Raw genomic sequence first — 21,862 nt, forward strand, 5'->3', positions numbered from 1 at the left:
CCTACATTTATTTTATAGCTGCAATTAATATGAATTTTTTTGGGGGGCCATTTGGGGGAAAAAGAACACACATCCAGCAGACACGGAGCTCTAAGCCGGACTTATATGGGCTTATGGACGTATTCATGGGATAAACTGATCACGCTTAGTCACTGTAGCTTGTCATTACTTGACAAAGTAATATAAGACTGGATAAGAAAAATATAAATTAAAAAATATAAATATATATGTATATATATATATATGTATAGTTTGCAGTAACGGTCGTAGCATATTTCTTATGATGACTGAATCTTATTTAATTCCCTTTAAAGTTGTGTGTGATCTGTGCAGAACGGCACAGTTATGCTACATGCCAGCATCACAACACAGCAGCTCCTCTCAGTATGCATTTATTTAAGTTCCGCCCCACCATGCAGACAGAATGTTTTTCAAAGGGTCTGTCAAGAGGTTGGAGTATCAGTGACAAAGGATTAATTATTAATGAGGCTGGATTTAAAGGCTTAAGACAACAAACACAAGACTATAATCATACGTATTTAAACATGTGTTTTTGGTTCTTTGATCCCTTCGCTTCTTCATCTTCTCCGCCATGTTCCTTTATCTCCCTCCTTTCTCTTTCTATCGCATGTTGCATCTTTCACCTCCTCCTCCTCCTCCCCCTCCTCACGTGCCCTTCCCCCATAGCTTCCACCATTGCTTCTTCCTCTTGTCGTCCTCCGTCTTGTACTTGAGTCTCCTCAGGGGCTCGGTGGCAGTTCTCATATTGAGGTTGTCGAACTCCTCGTTGAGCATGAAGCTCCTCTCGATGAGCTCCGCCGATTCCTGCCAGTCTCTGAAACAGTCGCAGCCAAAACGACAGATGTCCCGCACAGCATCCGGAGCGACGACGGAGCCGTCGGGACGGAGGACCACCACCGTCGGTACGTCCTTCACCTTAAACTTGGCCCGCAGTTCTCTGACAAGCAGAACAACACACACGTATAGCGATTAACACGGTAAGAAAAACCCATTAAAAAAACGATGCAGACTCTCTGCTTCTCTTCACCTACTTCCTGTATGGATCATCAAAAGCCAAAAACAGAACCTTTTTGTGCAGCTCTTTGAGGAATCTATCCTGCTGAGCCTCCGATTGGTCCAAGCTGGAGAGAGAGGGAGATGGATGGAGATGTGGGAAATGTATGAATGATTAAGAACACTGTGAATGTGGCTCACGTGTGTGCATCAAGGAGATAAAGGGGAAAGAAAAGGTACGGATACCTGATGTAGACGAGTGCGAGCAGTTTGGGGTATTCAATGTACGCGGGATCTTTCAGCCTCTTAAAGAAGTCATTCAGAACAGGCAGGAAGTCCCGGCACCTCTCGCACTCCGCAGATGCGAAGAACAGCATCAAGATGCGGTTTTCCAGGATCCCGACGATCTCTCGCTCTGTGTTGAGTTCATCCTGGTCCCAGTTGTTCTCCACCAGAACCCGGTCTAGGAACAGGTCCACCATGACGGCCCGAGAAGAGTCAAGGCCCTCTGGCGGAGACGGGATGGTGAAATACAAGATGCATAATGTGTGTGTTACCATTTAAATGTGTTATCTTTATCACGCTTCAGTTTCATTGCGTGCACCCCATATGCCGACTGCATCCCGAGGACAAAAGCTACACTGCTGGATATTTTTTAAGAGATCATTTGAGACTTTTGTCGATGCAGCCACAGGAATTTATTTCTTCAGTGATTTCCCAGAATGACTTTCAATATTCCCACAGAGTGTGAAGTCACCGCACTCAGTGGAGATCTATATATGAGTTTGGGAAGAGAGGCAGCAAAAGCACTTTTGGAAAGAGTATGGATTTTTCTTCTTCTTTTCTTGAAATTGTGAATACGCACATTGTGGTCGCATTGTATTGTGGTGCACGTTCTGATTTTAAAGGTATTAAATATTCACGACTAAATGAGACAAACATCGAAGTTTGTAAAAAACATCTGTTGCTTATTAAAAGTTTTGGCATACAATAAATCTGCTTTATCTGTGCTGTGTGGGTGTGGTTGCGTCACATTTGATAGATTTTAGCAGCACAAGAACACATCATGACTCGCTCGTTCAAATACCACTGGCCGCAAACAAAGACATGTTTATACTGGACTGCTTATATTTCTTCTATGTTCATCCAGAACAACAACAACATACTTTTTCCCATAGAACACATCTGTTTTGTTGCAGCTGAAGCCCTTCATGGTTTTTAAGAACAAAAGCAGCTGTTATTATCAGCACATTTAGCAACTAGTGATTCATATCCATAAAAATACATGAAATTGCATTTAAAAGAAGGTTTCTGTCCCTTGGAGAGTAGAGAGGCTTGTAATTGATGAGCGACTGATAACAACATTTTGTTGTTTAATATTTTTTCTTTAAATGCAGAAAAAACATTTATTCATCTCATCATTGTGTCCTAAATTGCCTTCATGTGGACAGTTATTATGGTGGCAACATTTATACAAAGGGACAAAGTACTCAACAGGTTTTCAGATATATAATGAAATCTGGGCACTTGATCAACAGACTATTACGGTTTTAATTGTCTTTTGTTTTTTATTTAATAGAATACTCAATTACTGGTGGATCACTCTGGAGAAATAAAGCATATTGTTTGATTGGTTGAGTTTTTTGTAGCAATAGGAAGAAGGAAAAAACTTGCATTAAACGGAAAGAAAGGTTGAGAAATGTAAACAGCTATTTTAAAAAGGTTTAATATAACTACCTATTTTAATTAAAGGTTCCCTTGTAAAGGACAGTGTGTAGCCTTCTACTCATTCCTCCCTGTCCAAAAACCATGGTAACGCTATTCGTCATGCTCAGAGCCATGACTCCTTATTATATTCACACTATTTTAAGAGCAATGGAAGTCAGACGTTGTTTGGCGAAAGTTTTTGTATGAGGTGGAAAAAAAACGTGCAATATGGTGAAGAGTGTTCAGCATGTAGATATGAATGGCTCGATCCAAGGTAATGAAAACACCACAATGCTTAGTTTCAGGGGATTATACACCGAACAAAACATGCCTATGAATATCATATTATATTTATGCTGATATCTGAAGCTAAACACTGGCCCTTTAAGTGATGCTGCTCATTGACAGACTGATGATCATTTTTGTGTTGCAACCGACTGAAGGACATCCAGTCTATAAAGTATAATATAAAATATATATATATATATATAAAACAACAGCACAGCCAGGATGAATCAGCCCTTTGCGGGATGCTGACTTATGGCTCAGAACAAAAAGTAAATTTAGTATATAGAAGTTCAGGCCTAACCTCTCTAAAATGTGCTTTATCTGACTCGGCTGCAGCCTGTATTTCACTGTGGCAGCAGCAGTCGCTGCAGGCTGTGAATTGACAGCGATAACCTCACAAATTAGATTTGGCTCTCTGGCCATGAGCTGTGCCAGATCTATTTGAGACTACAACTCTCGACGGAAACTTCCAAGCCTGATGTAGGAGAATATGTTTGAAATTGAGCAGCGTTGCATCTTACGTGGAGAAAAAAAAAAGAGGATTTACTGAAAGACTCTAAAAAAGGTCAGATCTTAAATCCTACATTTAGAAAAGTTATTTCACATTAATCCCATCCACTTATTGGAGCTCAGTCGATCACACCTGATATACACTTGCGGCACTGCATTGCTTTGTTAGTTGCCAATTAAATAGACCATCAATCTTGGTATGAACGGTGTCAGCCGCATATATACCACAAGTAATTTACCTCACCTTGAAACTCCTCCACTCCTACAAGAAAGAAATGTGTCCAGTTCCTCCTCGCTTTCAAGCCATTGTTCCTATTTCTTTGATTTTGCTTTATTTCTTCCTTTATCCTGTGAAGTTTGTTCTGTTTTGTGCACCTTTCACTGCCTCCTCGCCCCGTCTTTACCCGGCACTCTGTGGTCTACAGAGAGAGATTACAGATAGCTGGAGGTGTGGCAGTGCTGTAATTCCGGGCCAAATGTTGCTCCTGTGTGTGCGTGTGCGTGTGTGTGTGTGTGTGTAGGTGTGTGTGCGTGTGCGTGCGTGTGTACTGTGGGCTTTTCAAACTCCAGCTCAACAGTAGCAATCTTATTACTTAAAGGGGAGGTGGGAAGCAAGGATGAAGTAAAGGACTAATTGGATCGCAAAAGGAGGACTGACATGCAGGTTAAATGGTGCAAAGAAAGACAGACAGGAGACAAATAAAAAATAATAAAAGATATGTTTTATGTCAGCATCCAAGTGACGCCTCCTAACCGCTGCTAGTTGTAGACTCACTAATTACAGACGTCACTCATTTACCCCTCGGAGCATTTACTGATTCTTTTGCATCCTGTCATCGAGATGATTTGACAGCCAGGATGCGGAGCTTCGAGGAAATGAACCGAGAAGGTCGATAGCTTGAGTTGAGTCTGGTTTAACTCAACGCCCCAGCAGGTCCTACTGTAGAAAAGTGGCTATTGATCTGCAGGGCACAAGCAGAAAATACCTGAGTTAATCTCAGAGAGGGGGGAGTAGAGAGAGAGAGAGAGTAATATAATAGGATTAGTCTGAGTCACAGACGTGTGTCACTACAAACCACACACACACACACATATATATATATATATATAGACAAATGCCCATCAGCCCCAGCGGTTCTTTGTGTTTATATAGAATAGAGTAATACTATTTCTAATTAGCTGAACAGCAGGCTGCCAGTGAAAGCTGTGCTTTAAGCTAAATGTTAACTCGGCATGTTAGCATACTTTAAGCTAAATGCTAACTCGGCATGTTAGCATGCTTTAAGCTAAATGCTCACTAGGCATGCTAATGCCGAGTTAGCATTTAGCTTAAAGCCCAGCTGTGCCCAAGAACAGCGTGACGGTGTTGCAAGTAAAGGGTAATTTCGCCAACTACGATCTCTTTTTCTAGTTCTATGACAACATATTTGTTGCGTCAGGTGTTAACAGTACATTATTATCTGTGTAAATACAGCGAAGGAGGAGGAGTAATGGCGGCCTGTTGCTGCCCAAACTGACCATTATGTACTGGCAGGGAAGGCAAACAGCAGCAGGCATTGATTAAAGAAACGTCCGTGACCCACAATGTGTGTCAGTTATAGTCCAACAAGCTACATCCAGTACAGAAACATCACAACCAATCCTTCTAAAAGTGTTTATTCATTCTTTGGTTGAAAATAAAAGACACGCGTGTTGAAAGAACTAAACATGGAAAGTTACAAAAAATATATATATTCATTTGTTTGTCTGATCATCAAAGAAAATGCAACAACAAGCTGAATTTGTTTAATTAAAAATGCATCTTGAACTATGGGGGAAAAACTGAAACACTAAACCAATATGTAGCTGTTATCAGTGTAAAAAAGGTTTGACGTTAAATTTATAAAAAACACATACGGAAAAGTTATTAATGTAACACTTACAGAAGACAGTCAATAGAAAGCCTTCCCATGTAATCAAGGGATGTGAAGTTGTCCTTTAGAGACGTCTTAGATTTCGGCTAAACTGCAACTGTTTCCAACTCATAATTGTATAAGAAATTTACTCTGGATGACTTTATACATAATATGATTTTGGATACAACTGGGCGAAATACTATTTAAAAACATGTAACTACTATTGGACCAGGCTGTGATCAACGGAGGAGCATCTTCGCCTCATCTCTGAAGAGAAAGATCAAAAAGATGGATATAGAAATATAGAAGGAGAAGCATTAGTCACCTAACCTGTGCCCATCTACTCTTCTCCTGTGTTCTGTTATATTCTCTCCATCTTTTCCATCCTCCTCACCATCACAGCTTTGTTCCATCTCCCTCGTCCTCATCTCGGTCTGTGTCTCGTCTTCATCACAGCTCGTCCCTCGCGCTCCAGTTCTCCAGTTCAGACTGCAGTACGTCAGAGTTCTGGGCCTCGAAGCTCAGCTCTCCCTGCTCCTGAGTTTTCCTCGACGTGGCTCGGTCCCAGTCCGTTTCGACGGTCTCGTTGTCCCAGACCACCGATGTTTCCGTGTCGCTGATGTAGCCCTGGTCTCCGGTGTAGTGGGTCGGGTACACCAGAAGCGGCTCGGCAGAAAACGCACGCAGGTCCCGACTCTCAAAGTGGTCCATGTACTCGGAACTGAGGAGTCGAGACGACGTGGTTAGACTAACAAGGGCGCGAGAGGACGGAATAAAAAAGACCGATAGAAGATGAAGGGGCAGACGGGTTGTACTCACACTGGATGCTTGTCGAACATGACGGGGAGGAACTCATCGACAGGAAGCAACTTGTCCAGAGGTTCTGCCCCGAGCAGCTTCTGGGCTCCTTGTAGAGACAGGAGGTAGCCGAGTGTCCAGTAGGAGTAGTCCGCCTCCACCAGATTGTGGATGTTTGGTACGGACTTCTCTTGGTGGTCCACCTGCATCCGCTTACGCCCAATGTAACTGTATTTAGAGTTTACGAGAAGAGGGACAATAAATATCACAAGCACTAAAGTAACACCAGAAAACAGAAACAAATTCAAATAATTTAAACAAAATGATGCGGTCAGTTAATGAGCAAAGCACTGCACCATAACTATTGAATTCATCCTAAATCTACATACAATTCACAACTGAACTGATTTAAGCATTTTGTAACATATTTTATATCATCTTTAGGCTTTAGATTTCCAATAGTGGTTAATGTGGCATAAATAAAAAACGGCAATTAGATGTTTCTAATAAAATAGAGACTGTCATGCCTATTCCCACTTTGTCGCTATGCAGACAATGAATGGTACTTTTACTCCGTGTAAATATCTCCTCCTAATTCGGGAATCTATGACAGTGATCAGTCTAACGTGAAAATGCCGCAGCATCTCCGTAGTGTGATGCTGAAATGCATAATTCCCACAAGTGCCTTCATCACGTGATCATGTGTGACAGATGGATGGATTTCGGGGAAGGGGGGGGGGGGGACGATAATCCTGTCTGTTTACAACACGGTGTTTTACATCACTCACATGAGATCCCAGTCCAGCTTGTGCGTCGTCAGCTCCTGCAGCAACGTCTGGAGACGCCGCTTGAAGAACACCTCGAAGCGAAGGTCGTCCTCGATGACCAGAGAGGTCTGCAGCCCGCGATCTGCTATCTGTCATCGGGATGGAAAAGAAACAAAATGTTGAATCTGCCGTAAGTGCGTGTGATTTTCTGATATGTTGTCGACTGCGGACGTGAAGACGTATCGCCGACTTCGGGGCTCTTTTCGCTCGTGCCGAGAAGCCTTACTCCGTGGACGGCGGTGCATTTATTGAAACATAAATAAAAAGGAGCTCATTACGCTCACCGAGCTGCCACTTCTCACACAAACTGAGTTACCGTGTTGTTCGGTAGTAAACGTTATCTACCGTGCACAGGTAGACCCCAGAGGCCCCCGGGCCTGCCCGAGCATCTCACCTCCTTCCAGATGTTGTAATGAGAGAGGAAACAACCCAGTTCACCCTTGGTGAGGGGCCGACCGTGATAAGGGTCTTTGTAACCCGGCAGCATCTTAATCCTCATTGACTCTATATCCGTCTGGTTCAGAGCTCTGAGGGAAAGAGAAGGGAAACAATAAATCATATGGATGTGATGAGTGTGTGTGCTTGTGTGTGTGTGTGAGTGTGTGTGTGTGTGTGAAAATGGGAAGCGATGGGACAAACGGAGCATAATGCATGCGTACCTTACGAAATGTTTTTTCTAATCTAATTCTCAACATTTTAAATGAAGATCACAATCAAATATGTAAAACTGTTATCTACCGACTGGAGAGCCAACACAGGGATCAGAGCCATATTATATTCACAGATGAGCTCAAACTATGTGGTTCACAGAATATCTAATTGACAACATGCACCCGCTACTTTCCACCTGGTTGTTTTTCTCAGCTCAGCCTCCCTACTTCAATCTACACCGCGTGTTGCAGAGGCACAAATCAGGAAGACACAGGCAGTGGGGGAGGAGGAGGAGGAGGAGAAACGTACTTGCCATCCACAGCAGCAACAACCTTACAGCTGAGCTCCTGCTCATACAGAGTTCTCAGCATACGCTCACGACGGTCAGATCTGCGCACCAGATTGATCATAAACACCTGGGTGCACAGAAAATGCAAAAAAAAACTCACACATATGCTTCGCTTACTGTGCGTGTTTCCGTGTGTGTGTGTGTGTGTGTGTATGCGACTGAGTGTGTGTACCTCATCAAAGCCCATCTTGTTAGGCTGCTTGGGAGGGAGAGACAGGAAGCTGGAGGGCTCCAATGGAGGGTGTTTCACTTTGAAAAAAGAAAAAAGGGGGAACGGTTACAAAGAGAATGTGAAATGTGGCGGGACAGGGGTTCACAAAATGTGGATCTGGGATCCGCGGGAGATGTTCTAAATCCACCATTCATTTTATACACGGCAATGCATCCACTAATGTCAAGTAAAGGGCAGTTACATTTACCTTTTACGATACAGTGAGATCTATTTTTTGAGTGCCTGAATTCTAGAGCCACAGTCAAACGTTAGCTATGGCTGTATTTTTTTCAATGGCACATTTTAGTGCCCACTCTGTCTCCTCTCCTGTGTACTGAAGGTCTCATCTGAACAGCTTTTTAATGCTGAACCTTCAACATCTTGAACAGAAAAAAAAATCTCTAGCGAGAGTCATCATCTCATTTAGTATGTAGCTTTAAAAGCAAAGGCGTGCGGTATATTGCGTTGCTATGGTAATAGCTCTTTACTTCATAACTTACTGTAACCTCGCAACTTCAAGCTTCTTCTGGAAAACATGTCTTAGTTTTTCATGATGGATGCAACAACAACAAAAACACTCACATCACTTCAAATTCAAATAAATGCAAAAGCCTGCAGAGCAGCGCAAGCATGTCGGTGTTAAAGATGAAATCAGAGGAACAGACGATCCGTACATTTGCAACCAACACAGACACAAGCAGGTGTAATCACAGCCCCGCCGCTAAGACTGTGGAACACAAAGAAATATTTCTGCTCTTTGACCTCTCGACTCACCCGTGATCTCAAGCAGAGTATGCACGAAGCTCTCCGCCTCATCCTCCAGCGTACCGGAGGAACGCATCGGCACTGGGAAATACCCATAAGTCTCTTTGTTGCACACATACATCTGCGCTTCTGAGAAGATAAAAGCGAGAAAATAAAAACACTCGCCGACAGACATCTCTAAAAAAGACATTGAGCAGCCCTCCAGATAACAAGCTCCATCTCTGTTGCCTTTGTGTCTCTCACCTGACATGCGAGCCGAGTAGGCAAAGACGATGACATCATCCAGGGCCCAGCGGTACTGTGGGTGTGGTGGATAAAAAGCCAGCCGACGAGAGGCTTCTTTCTGCAGGTCCACCAGGTAGGTGGAGTGGACCATCGGTACGGCGAAGCAGCCACGCCGCTCCTGCTTACGGATAGGAATGTAGGCCAGTGTGCGTTTGTAGTAACCCTGCAGGGAGTGCACACAAACACTGTACGGTTACACACAGGTCTCCTGACAACAAATCCTTTTTCCCGAATGAAACATCAAGCTGGGGAGGATTTGTCGGGGGGGGGGGGGGGGGGGCGCTTGAATTGAGATATTTGACTGAGAAAATGGTCTGCTGAAAGTCTACGTCTGTGTAACAGTTACAGGAAGAAGACTTAGCTGAAACGGCGTACTTTACTACTAAATTGCTGAGAAGAATATATTTTAATTGTGAAATGAGAGTGAATGAAGCTGGACAACACTGACGAATAGGAATAGACGGTGACGTTAGCCTTCAGGCTGCTTCAGGCTCATTAACTGCCGTTGAAGAACATGAGAGGCCGGCTCTCGGTGAGTTGGTTCGTTCTGTGCTGGAGGATAGACAACGTCCATGTGTCCTTATGTCCACTCTGATTTGAAAAGAAGCAAAGAGGAGTTCTCAAAGGCATCCTGTCTCCACAGATCACAGACAGCACCGTCTGTGGTCATGTGTGATGCCCGATACATCCGATGTGCCACAGCAGTGCGTCTGCATGTTAAAAACATCACGCTGTTGAATAATCTTTATTAAAAAAGGAGGCAATGTTCAAAAAAAGACACGGTGGCTTATAGTTCTGTAATATCTGGTGAAACCATGCACGAACTAACAGAGGTGGAGCAAATTGAACATAATGAGCTGTGTGGCCTGTGTGTGTGTGTGTGTGCACCATTCATATATTAATCTTTATGAGAGCTAAATACTAATATATCAGAAAAGTTTAATTTACCAGTGATACTAATCATTTACTTAAATTTACAAACTATATTCAGCAGAACATTCAGATCCGGCCCAGTAATCTGAGATGAAACATTTGAATGCAATAAGAAACTCTACTAAGCCTTCAAATTGACTCATCGAAAGTGTGACTTATTAGCACAAATTTGATTTCCTCCTGCATACGAAAAAATAATGAAGTGTGAAATTCCCACTAGATCATATTTATGTGTTAAGAAGGAGGCAGTCGCTCCATTATTCATCAGGACTGCATTAAAGACAATATGGAGACGATGACAATGTTGATTCATCTTTACGGTCTGTTGGTTGGGTTTGTGTGTTAAGAGTAAACGGGAGGAGGAACCTATGCCATGTGCTGTAAATATGTAAAGAATAAGAACAATAAGCTGTTAACACACCGTTCATCATTCTAGGCCCATGCAGAATATTTGTATAATTGTAAGACTATTATACAAATATTCTGTATGGGCGTTTGTAGGATTCAAATAAAAGGGGGGCTAAGCCCCAAGGGTAGTGGTATGATGGGGAATGTATGGATATTGTTTTGGGGGGGTCCAGATATCCATTATTAGAGACAGTTCATAGATTGGTTCAATCAGAAAGTGATTTTGCTCTGTAGTTTTCTTGCATTCAGTCTATGATAACACAAGGGACAGAATTTCAGGGTCTTAGTGATATTTTATGCTCATTTGGACACTATCACTGAGATAAAGATGAACTGGTTCAGTGTCAAATATACAATTCAATGGAAAAATATAATAATAATATATATTAATGCAATGAATAGAGAGATTTCGATAGTTATTTCTTGTATTTAGAATTTGCTTATTCACACTCTTGCTCAGTGGAGACTAAGACTAAGTTTCCCTTTCATTTGCCTCAAGTAAACCTAAATGTAAGCAGGTAACACACCTTAACAACTACCAATATATTATATATATATATATTATATATAGTCCGTGCATCATTTACTTTGAGCTAAACTCCTGTCTGTAATCTGGCTGTCATGTTACTTGGCAGAGTGAGAAAACCCGGCACAGCAGCCTCCCCAAGGTCCTAGTGCCCGTGGATTATATAGTTAAGTATGATGATCGGCCCCTAAAATAGGCCTAACGCCCCCCCTGTCTTAAAGAAAGTCATTCTCCATTTATAAATGTTTAATCTGGTCACCATGGTATTTCTAAATATTCTTGTCATCGCAGAGTATTCATACCACATATACACAGTGGATGTGAAGGTGTGTGTGTAGCATGAAGACTAAACCTCTCCGGTACCTGTGAAGTCATGCCGCACCAGAAGTTGGAGTACGCCGCTCTGGACTCCAGCATCGGCGCCACAATGGTCTTGTTCTCACTCATCAGCTTCCACAACGTGTCCGCATTGGTGAGCAGGTTGTCACAGTCGGCCACCTGCAGACGGAGGAGAAGGGCACAATATCGACACGACTTGCACACACACACAAAACGTGAACATGCAAGCACGGACCGAATGCCCACCTCCTTCCCCGCTGACACTGAATGATTGATCGGGCCGCGGCGACACGGCTCGATCACACAGGTCTGTGGACATAATGTGCCGCTTCCTAACCCGTTTCAACCCACAGCCCAGGATTTAAACCCAGCCTGGCAGACGAGAGGCACTTTCATTTGCTGATGTGTGTGGTTACCGCCACGTGTCCCAGCAGAGCAGACCAGTAAATGAAGGCCGCTCCCAGTCAACCTATATATTCTCTTCAGTCTTCATATTCATCAAGTTGAGTTTATTCTCTACATAAGATTATAAACTGTACTTATTGTCTTTTATCTTGACCACTCATCAGTGGGGCTGATGTATTGGCTGGTATTATCTTATCCCAGTATATTGGCCTACATGTCGGACAATAAATTTAAAAAAACTTGCCCGAGAGAATTGCCAAAAATATTTCTTGGGTAGTTTTTTTTAGAAGCATCCGTATTGCATACGCCTTCACCTGCTCAGTGCACATCTGGTTCGTAGTTTCTTTAATAGCCAAAATTTAAGGAATCCTAACAAAATGTTGGAAAAGACAGAAGAAGATATCAGTCATATGAAGTTTTTTTTAAACACTCAAATATGTTGGCATCAGCTATAAAACTCTGATATAACTTATATTATTTTTTTCACATTTTACATCATAGTTATGGAAAAAAAGAAATCACTGCTGACTGATTGACAGGTAGCGTTAAAATATATCAAAACACCTGACTGGGTTGAAATAAACATCGAGGTTTATTGGAAAATAAAAAAATTCTGGATCTTGAGGCGTGAGAAAACATGTTGCCGATCTCTAAATTAATGCCTGTGTTATATGAAAATGATTGTAACAATAGCAACATTACTCCATACGACATTACCAGTTAACTTAGTGGTAACAAAAATCTAATCATGGGTTTAACTGCATGCCTAAAAACAAATATTTGAACTCCACCCCTCTCCTTCCCATTGGGGCGTTTCCTGCCTCCATCTCCTCCATTACTTTATTACATCAGCACAGCTCATTATGCAGTATGTTGCATTATTCATAACACAAAGAAGCACTTGCACATATCACAGGAACAATCTCTGGGAGATTAAATTTAAAGACTAAGTAGAAATTCTGACATTATAAATAATAATGTGCATTAGTGAGTAGTCATTGAAAATGTATGCAAGTCTAAAACATGGCTTTACTCATTCCCCATACATGCTGTCTTTTCAATGCAGCTCCTTTTCTTTTCTATGTAAAAGATTGAGCTCTGCTCATTCGTCGACAGCCTTCACCGTGGAGTCGAAGGAAGCACACGTCTGACCCAGAGACGTCTGACCCAGAGAGCCTAATAGCAGGAGGCTTATGATGAAGCTGCTGAGTGGATGAGGACGTACCAGCAGGTAGTCGGCCCAGATCTCACGGGCGGTCTCCAGCGCTGCCTGGCGCAGCTTCATTACGTGTTCATACCGCAGATTATTCCAGTGCTTAGGCCCCGTCTCGTCTTCAAAGGCACTGATACATGCACAGAGAGACCCATTAAGTCACTTACGTCTCACACACACACACACACACACACACAGACCCATTAAGTCACTTACGTCTCACCCCCCCCCCCCACACACACACACAGACGCATTGTCACTTACGTCTCACACACACACACACACACACACATTAAGTAACTTACATCTCACCCACACAGACACACACACATTAAGTAACTTACATCTCACCCACAGACACACACACACACACACACACAGACCCATTAAGTAACACATCTCACCCACACATACATATATACACACACATACACAGACCCATTGAGTAACTTACATCTCACCCACAGACACACACACACACACACACACAGACACATTAAGTAACTTACACACACACACGTACACATTAAGTAACTTACACACACCCACCCACACACACACAGACACATTAAGTAATTTACACACACCCACACACACACACACACACACACACAGACACATTAAGTAACTTACACACACCCACACAGACACATTAAGTAACTTACACACACCCACACACACACACACAGACACATTAAGTAACTTAAACACACCCACACACACACACAAAGACACATTAAGTAATTTACACACACCCACACACACACACAGACACATCTTGGACCCCATCCCGACGAGGCTGCTTAAAGACGTTTTGCCTTTAATTGGCGGCTCTCTATTAGATATTATCAATGTGTCTCTGCTAACAGGCCACGTACCACACTCCTTCAAGGTGGCTGTTATTAAACCTCTCCTGAAGAAGCCCACTCTGGATCCAGAGGTGTTGGCTAACTACAGACCGATCTCTAACCTCCCCTTCCTCTCCAAGATCCTTGAGAAAGTGGTCGCAAATCAGTTGTGCGACTTTCTACATCATAATAGTTTATTTGAGAAATTTCAATCAGGATTTAGAAAACACCACAGCACCGAGACGGCACTGGTGAAAATTACAAATGACCTCTTAATGGCAGCAGATAAAGGACTCCTCTCTGTCCTGGTCTTGTTAGACCTTAGTGCTGCATTCGACACCATTGACCATGACATCCTGTTACAGAGACTGGAGCAGTCGATTGGCATTTCAGGCACGGCACTAATTTGGTTTAAATCCTATTTATCAGATCGATCTCAGTTTGTATTTGTAAACGATGACGCCGATAACCACCAACGTTAATCACGGAGTTCCACAAGGTTCTGTGCTTGGACCAATTTTATTTACCTTATACATGCTTCCTTTGGGCAATATTATCAGGAAACACTCCATAAACTTTCATTGTTATGCAGATGATACTCAACTATATCTATCGATAAAACCAGAGGAGAGCAACCAACTCGGTAAAATTCAAGCATGTCTTAAAGACATAAAAACATGGATGACCTGCAACTTCTTGATGTTAAACTCAGACAAAACCGAAGTAATTTTAATCGGCCCTGAGCACCTCAGAGATCAATTATCTGGTGATGTGGTTTCTGTAGACGGCATTGCCCTGGCATCCAACACCACTGTAAAGAATCTTGGCGTTATCTTTGATCGGGACTTGTCCTTTAACTCCCACGTAAAGCAAATCTCAAGGACTGCATTCTTTCATCTATGTAATATTTCAAAATCAGGCACATCTTGTCTCAAAAGATGCAGAAAAATTGGTTCACGTTCGTTACTTGAGACTGGATTACTGCAACTCCTTATTATCAGGCTGCTCTAATAAGTCTCTTAGGTCCCTCAGTTGATCCAGAATGCTGCAGCTCGTGTTCTCACTAAAACTAAGAAAAGAGATCACATCACTCCTGCACTAGCTGCTCTGCACTGGCTCCCAGTAAAATCAAGAATCACTTTTAAAATTCTTCTCTTAACGTACAAAGCCTTGATTGGTGATGCACCATCATATCTTAAGGAGCTTGTAGTACCATATTGCCCCACTAGAGAGCTACGCTCACTAAATGCGGGACTACTTGTAGTTCCTAGAGTCTTAAAAAGTAGAATGGGAGCCAGAGCCTTTAGTTATCAAGCTCCTCTTTTATGGAACCAGCTTCCAATTTCAGTCCGGGAGGCAGACACAGTCACCTCGTTTAAGAGTAGACTGAAGACCTTCCTCTTTGACAGAGCTTATAGTTAGGGCTGAATCAGGTTCACCTGGTCCAGCCCCTTGATATGCTGCTATAGGCTTATAGCTGCCGGGGGACGTTTTAGGATGCACTGAGCACTTATCTCCTCTTTTTATTCTTTTTTCTTTTTCTCTCCTTAGGGATGAATTTTCATCTCTCAATCACACGTTACTAACTCTGCTTTCTCCCCGGAGTCCTTTTGACTTCACGTCTCATGGGGTCATCGGACCCTATGAGACGGCATAGATCATATCTGCCTGATGGATCATCGAGGTCTGGGTCGTGGAATTCCTGCTCCTGACTACGCCACTGTCCTGTTGAGACTTCGCCCACTGTTGAGACTCCGCCCACTCCTCCTCTACCTCCATCTGCCTGATGGATCGTGGAGGTCTCCATCGTGGAATATGCCTACTATGAACTATTCATACACTCTGTCATATTCATTGAATGTATTTTAACTCTAAATCTGTCCTTCTGTACACATTACATCTATTGCATCTGTCCATCCTGGAGAGGGATCCTCCTCTGTTGCTCTCCTGAAGGTTTCTTCCCTTTTTTCCCCCTGAAGGGTTATTTGGGAGTTTTTCCTGGTCCGATGTGAGGTTTTGGGGCAGGGATGTCTATGTGTACAGATTGTAAAGCACTCCGAGACAAATTTGTGAAATTGGGCTATACAAATAAACTGAATTGAATTAAGTAACTTAAACACACCCACACACACACAAAGACACATTAAGTAACTTACACACACCCACACACACACACACAAAGACACATTAAGTAACTTACACACACACACACACACATTAAGTAACTTAAACACACCCACACACACACAAAGACACATTAAGTAACTTACACACACACACACAAAGACACATTAAGTAACACACACACACACAAAGACACATTAAGTAACTTACACACACACACACACACAGACACATTAAGTAACTTACACACACCCACACACAGACACATTAATCAACTTACACACACACACACACAGACACATTAAGTAACTTAAACACACACACACACACAGACACATTAAGTAACTTACACACACACACACACACAGACACATTAAGTAACTTACACACACACACACACACAGACACATTAAGTAACTTACACACACCCACACACACACACAGACACATTAAGTAACTTACACACACACACACACACAGACACATTAGGTAACTTACACACACACACACACACCCACACACATAGACACATTAAGTAACTTACACACACACACACACACACACGTACACACACACACCCACACACAGTACCTGGGTTCATCTTCAGGTCTCCACTGCACAAAGTGATAGTCATTCTGCACCTTGGTAAGCCAGTCTCTCAGGATGGCCGTGGTGTTGTCTATATTGTGATCTGTCGCCACCCTGTGGGAGAGAGAGAGAGAGAGAGAGAACAGGGCTTTGTTATGGCTGCACAGTTCTCATACACTAGCGCTGTGTTCGTCTCCATACTGACTTATTATCACGTCTTGGCTGCTCCTCATAAAAACACTTTCCTGAACACTGTCATTAAAATTCAGCGATTCCACCTTTATTCCTTTGCATTGCCCTATATTTAAAACTTTATATCGACATGTAAAGAAAATTAAAAGGCGGGGACTATCACTATTGGTGCCTTAGAAAACACTCAAAACCATCTGCAATGTGAACACTGTGCACGGTAATGCCTTATTCATAATTATCTGACAGCAGTTATTCTGTACGTCACTCAAACGGCACTCTCACAACGGGGGCTCGATGGGTTTCCCGATCTCTATTCATTTATTGCAGTGAGCTAATGCCTCTGAATGAATAATGCTTCCACTTACGGTAAGATGTGATAGTTACATGCTGATGTTCCCTGAAAGACCCCAATCAGTTGGAGGTATGCAGGTCTGACATCAGCTGGTGAAAAACCCTCAAATGGTGGTTGCATCTCGTTGGTAGTAAAAATACTTCCAGTGAAGGTTATCGGAATCTGTGTTTCGATTAATGTATTCTGATATAGCACATGTTTCTAGTAGTTCAAGTCCTTATCCATTTTTTGTTTAAATAACATTAAATATGGAATAGTTATCAGTGTGCAATATTGACAAACTTACATTTTATGACATTTAAAACTACGCCTGAAATGTTCACTCATTAAATTGATTAGTCGATCGACATCATTATTAAAATCAAAACGACAACAGTTTTCAGTTGAAAGTCATTAATTTGTCAAAGGTGTAATTGTAAAGTCAGTAGTTTTAGGTTTTGGACAATTTAGACGAAACAAGCTACTTTTCCATCATATCTTGGTCATTGTATTATTGTAATTGAATTGCCGTGTTTCACTTCCCACTGACTTAATTATTATTATAATATAATTATTAATTAATAAATCAAGAACATAATCAAGAAATTAATCAATGATGATTTATTTTGTTTATTGCCGCCCTATTTAAAAACAATAACTTGATATCAACATGTGAAGATAATAAAACAACAACAATTGCTGCCTTAGAAAACACTCAAAACAATCAGTAGTGTGAATATGATGATTAAAACGATTGACTGTGCAAATATCAGAGCTACTACACTCCAATAAGCTCATGAAGATTTTGCACTTTACAGTAACACAAACGTAAAGCTGGAATTAATACCATTTTTGGGGCTCTTTGAGGGCCAGAGAACAAGCTCAAATCAGGATATTGACAAATACATACTATTATATATGAAAATACAGATTATCTCTGCTTCAAGGATAAAACCAAAACCTGGATGATGACATATTGATTCATCATCCATGTCTACTGTCGACCCTGTGATTGTCTTGTTGTCTAGAGCAGAGCTGCACATCACTGATGTCAGACGTGGACAAAGAAGAGGAGCACAGGCCGACAACAGAGGCTGATGAAGAGGAGTGTCGGTGTCCGTCTGTCGCTGTGTTTTCACAACAGATCTCAGTTGGTGCCAGGGAGGGGCAGCGACAACGACGAAGCCAGAGAGAGAAAGAACGTGTAAATATGAGAGGAATTGATTTTCTTGCAGCTCCGGCATGCAGTGAGTGACAGTCGGCGTGCTGCAGGTGTTAGTTTCTCATCTGGCTGCGGTGCTTTAACACAGCAGTGCCGTCCAAACGCCTACATGTGACCATCTCGCCAATCCATCCCCCTCCTCCTCCCCCTCCTCTCCAGTCTCTCTACCGTTCCCTCTCTGACTTGCTGTGATGTTTTGAATGAGCAGAAGGTAGCTAATCAAAAAAGGATTTATTCAGTATGTGCTCGCATGCCAGCAATGAACCATGCCTGAAGGATAAGGAGAGAGAGAGAGTCGACAGATAAAAACGGATTTATATATTGATAATATCCATCCTGTATGGCCCTGCAGAAAATACACACGCACACACATCATTAGGCAGTGTGAGTGTGAGTGTGTGTGTGTGTGTGTGTGTCTATGCTGCTGCTTGTCAAATACTCCATCTTCACCCGTCAGGGTGATAACTGCAGGTATCGACAGGCTAGACGCTCGGTTTAAGACTTTCATGCATTATTTCAAAAATATGTTGTATCTGTTCCACTGAGGCAAGAGATGTGTCCTGAGCTCACGCTGCTACATGGCCATAGTGAGATGCAAGCCCCAAGGCTGTGATACAAGGGAAGAAAGCTCCAACATCCAAAGCTGGTATGTTTAAACACACACAGACACTTGAATCCCTCATTCGAGCACCAACTGAATACATTAGACTTCGACATGTCCTCTCAGAAGAGGCCCACCGCCCATGGATCAAACAGTAAAGCCATCGGAGTGAACATGTTTGGTTTGAATCCAAACACAGTCCCATGAAACACTATTCTGCTTGAGGCTCTTACTTGCCTTTATCGGGTAACTTGGTTTCCAATAAATAAAATGTGACCTGTAAGGCCTGAATGCTCATTGAAAGATTAAAGAATAATAATATTAATAATAACTTTATTTATATAGCACCTTTAAAAACAAAGTTTACAAAGTGCTCTACAGAGAATCAAAGCAAAACAAATAGAATGGTAAGATACAAATATAAAATAAAAAATAGACAAACTAAATTAGGGGAAGCAAATAACTGCATAAAAGGACAACATCACTTAAAAGCTGTTCTTTAAAGATGTGTTTTAAGAAGTGATTTAAACGAAGTTACTGATTCTGCGAGCCTTATCCCCTCCGGCAAATGTATCTTTAATAACACGAGACCTATAAAACATTTTTTTTTAAAGCTGGAGAGAAGGATCTGGAAGGCTGGGTGCTGGGTGACTATCGACCTGATGTTAAGGAATTGAAAAAATATTTACATAGACACAGAGCTGCCAACTTTTCAAAAAACCTTGGAGTGTGATTTTGTCGGAGGTGACCAAAATGTTGCCGCGCACGCAACCACACACGTTGGTGGCTCAAATATCAGGAAATTTGAATTAATGTGGCGTTGTACCCATGTTGTACCCATGTTGTCCCCATGTTGTACCCATGTTGTACCCTGCATTCTGGCCTGGCAAAGGTCTTTTACGAGGCATCTTTGCTACCTTAAATAATTAAAATGTTTTTTAATAACTACTCTCATTTACAAAAACATGCCTAATTCTATTGCACAAATGTCCTGTCTTTATGTTAAATTCTTTATAATACATTTTACTTGTTCAAAGAGCTGTTATGAAAATTTTTGAGAGGGTCCTGCAAATAAAGTGATACATGATGTGTTGAGCATGCAGTATACCAAGAGGTTAACACGATGCTCTCCTGCTGCTTGTTATGACAGCTGAGTTTACATCACCACACAAAATCACACGCACAAACACAACACATTATTTCAAGATTTAAAGTTTAAGAGAGTGAGTTGAACCACATGTCATTAACAGGGCTCTTAAGTTTTGAAGACAGGCAAGAGTGACATATCTATCCAGGATGCTTTATTTTCATTGGTTGCTGGAATAAATCTTACCCAGATACAACAGATACGTTTTTTTCTGATTGGCTATTGTGTATCCCATTTCTTTTTTTGGATTGGCTGATAAGTGGCTCCTCACAGCAGAACTCCAGGGGAGCGCTTGATTCCTCCACGGTGAGGGCACATTAAAATATTAAATAGCCGAGAGTTTTTTCAGCGTGAGAAATACGATGTGTGGCGGGAGTGCGTGACGTAAGACCGAAATGCGTGACTGTCACGCTCAATGCGTGACACTTGAGAGCCCTGCATTAACATACCGTAGTCTCTGCTCGTTGTGTCTGTTTGAAAATCTTCTTCTGTTGCTAACTTCGGGACTCTTTGGGGTAAATAGGATGTCTATGCAGCGAATAGGTTTATAGATGCGCTCCTTAGCGCCATCTATCGTCATGAGTTTGAAAAGAAACCAACGCGCCTCGGCCCAAAATCAGAATTTCTTTTGCCGTGAGATATTGGTTGTGTGGCGTGAGAGCGTGTGAAAACATGCAAAAGCGTGTGTCACACGGCGAAACCGTGAGAGTTGGTAGCTCTGCAGACACCTTTACTGACATGGTTTATTCATTTGCTGCACACGATTTATATTTTTATTTTTTGTACAACACGTTTTTTTTCAGTCTGTAAGACGCAGATGTGGGACGGGAAGAGGGAGGGGACATACAATGGGAGGGTTGGGTAGAGGACACGAGAGAGACCGTCTGTGAATCAATGGAACTTTTCTGGTGCAACCCGCAGAACACTGTTACTCGTCTCACCGCTGATTTGATTTGTAAAGTGTGGTGAGGTACAGCGCTCGTGCGTTTCCCTACATCTTGGTATTAATTGCACAGCGGCACCACCTGGCCAACACTCAAAAGCGCACGCGCAAAAGGCAGCAGAGTTGTCCCAATGTGTCTAAAAAAGGGCCCGACGTGTCTCTGCTGCTGCCTTGCGTGAGCTCACTCACACTCACGTCCAATAACACTGTCGAATTTTACTGCCAGTTAAATTGTATTAAAAACACTGTTAAAACTTTTGACACGATCATTAACGTTAACAACGAAAGCTTATTTCTAACGGCTTGCAGCGACGACACTCACCAAAGCGCAATGCGATCCTTCGGGTAGTTGAGGCGCTCGACGGCTCCGAGGAACAGCGGCAGAGAGTGCGCCGAGTTGCGGCAGACGAGCGCGACGACAACCCGGGGAGCGAGGAGCGGAGACTCGGGGCTCCAGCGCTCCTCGGGGAAATACCCCCGGCTCGAGCCCGGCAGGAGGACGAACAGCAGGGCGGGCAGCAGACAGGTGACCCGGGGCATGGCAGGGGAGAGACACTCGCTGGAGACGCGGCGGACAGAGGAGGACGCGGAGGATGTGGAGGCTGAGGGTCTCGCTGTTGTGTTGTGCCGACAGCGGCGACATGGCGGAGGAGCCGACTGAATTAAAGGGCATGTCTGGACTGGTTGAAGCATACCTGCAAACTTGTCACCTTTCGGTGAAATTCACCGTTTTGAACTCAAA

The 21,862-nt window shown here is 42.6% G+C and overlaps 2 protein-coding genes across 5 annotated transcripts; both read right to left on the reverse strand.

Moving 5' to 3' along the window:
- Positions 1-641: 641 nt before the first annotated feature.
- On the reverse strand, positions 642-3,873 carry nxnl1 (nucleoredoxin like 1). 2 transcript variants are annotated; one of them, XM_056408300.1, is made up of 4 exons: positions 3,764-3,873; positions 1,261-1,522; positions 1,053-1,142; positions 642-958 (listed from the first exon to the last, which is right to left on the reverse strand). In XM_056408300.1, exons 2-4 carry the CDS (start codon positions 1,494-1,496, stop codon positions 667-669), a joined length of 618 nt encoding a protein of 205 aa, XP_056264275.1. In that variant the 5' UTR covers positions 1,497-1,522; positions 3,764-3,873; the 3' UTR covers positions 642-666. The 2 variants fall into 2 exon arrangements, with proteins under 2 accessions (XP_056264275.1, XP_056264273.1); XM_056408298.1 differs by lacking the exon at positions 3,764-3,873 and having other exon boundaries at positions 1,261-2,265.
- Positions 3,874-4,318: 445 nt separating this feature from the next.
- Positions 4,319-21,859, reverse strand: LOC130189477 (procollagen galactosyltransferase 1-like). Of its 3 annotated transcripts, none has more exons than XR_008830804.1 (13): positions 21,443-21,859; positions 16,688-16,798; positions 13,137-13,254; positions 11,531-11,665; positions 9,259-9,463; positions 9,025-9,144; positions 8,212-8,288; positions 8,000-8,106; positions 7,434-7,566; positions 7,001-7,128; positions 6,234-6,440; positions 5,809-6,135; positions 4,319-4,481 (listed from the first exon to the last, which is right to left on the reverse strand). XR_008830804.1 is itself a non-coding variant. In XM_056408282.1 (12 exons), the coding sequence occupies exons 1-12, from the start codon at positions 21,811-21,813 to the stop codon at positions 5,865-5,867; spliced, it is 1,983 nt and encodes a 660-aa protein (XP_056264257.1). In that variant the 5' UTR covers positions 21,814-21,858; the 3' UTR covers positions 5,160-5,864. The 3 variants fall into 3 exon arrangements, 1 of the variants encoding a protein (XP_056264257.1); XR_008830803.1 differs by lacking the exon at positions 4,319-4,481 and adding an exon at positions 5,160-5,681; XM_056408282.1 differs by lacking the exon at positions 4,319-4,481 and having other exon boundaries at positions 5,160-6,135; positions 21,443-21,858.
- Positions 21,860-21,862: the final 3 nt, after the last annotated feature.

Source organism: Pseudoliparis swirei, chromosome 24 (assembly GCF_029220125.1).
Source record: "Pseudoliparis swirei isolate HS2019 ecotype Mariana Trench chromosome 24, NWPU_hadal_v1, whole genome shotgun sequence".
Taxonomy (NCBI): Eukaryota; Metazoa; Chordata; class Actinopteri; order Perciformes; family Liparidae; genus Pseudoliparis; species Pseudoliparis swirei.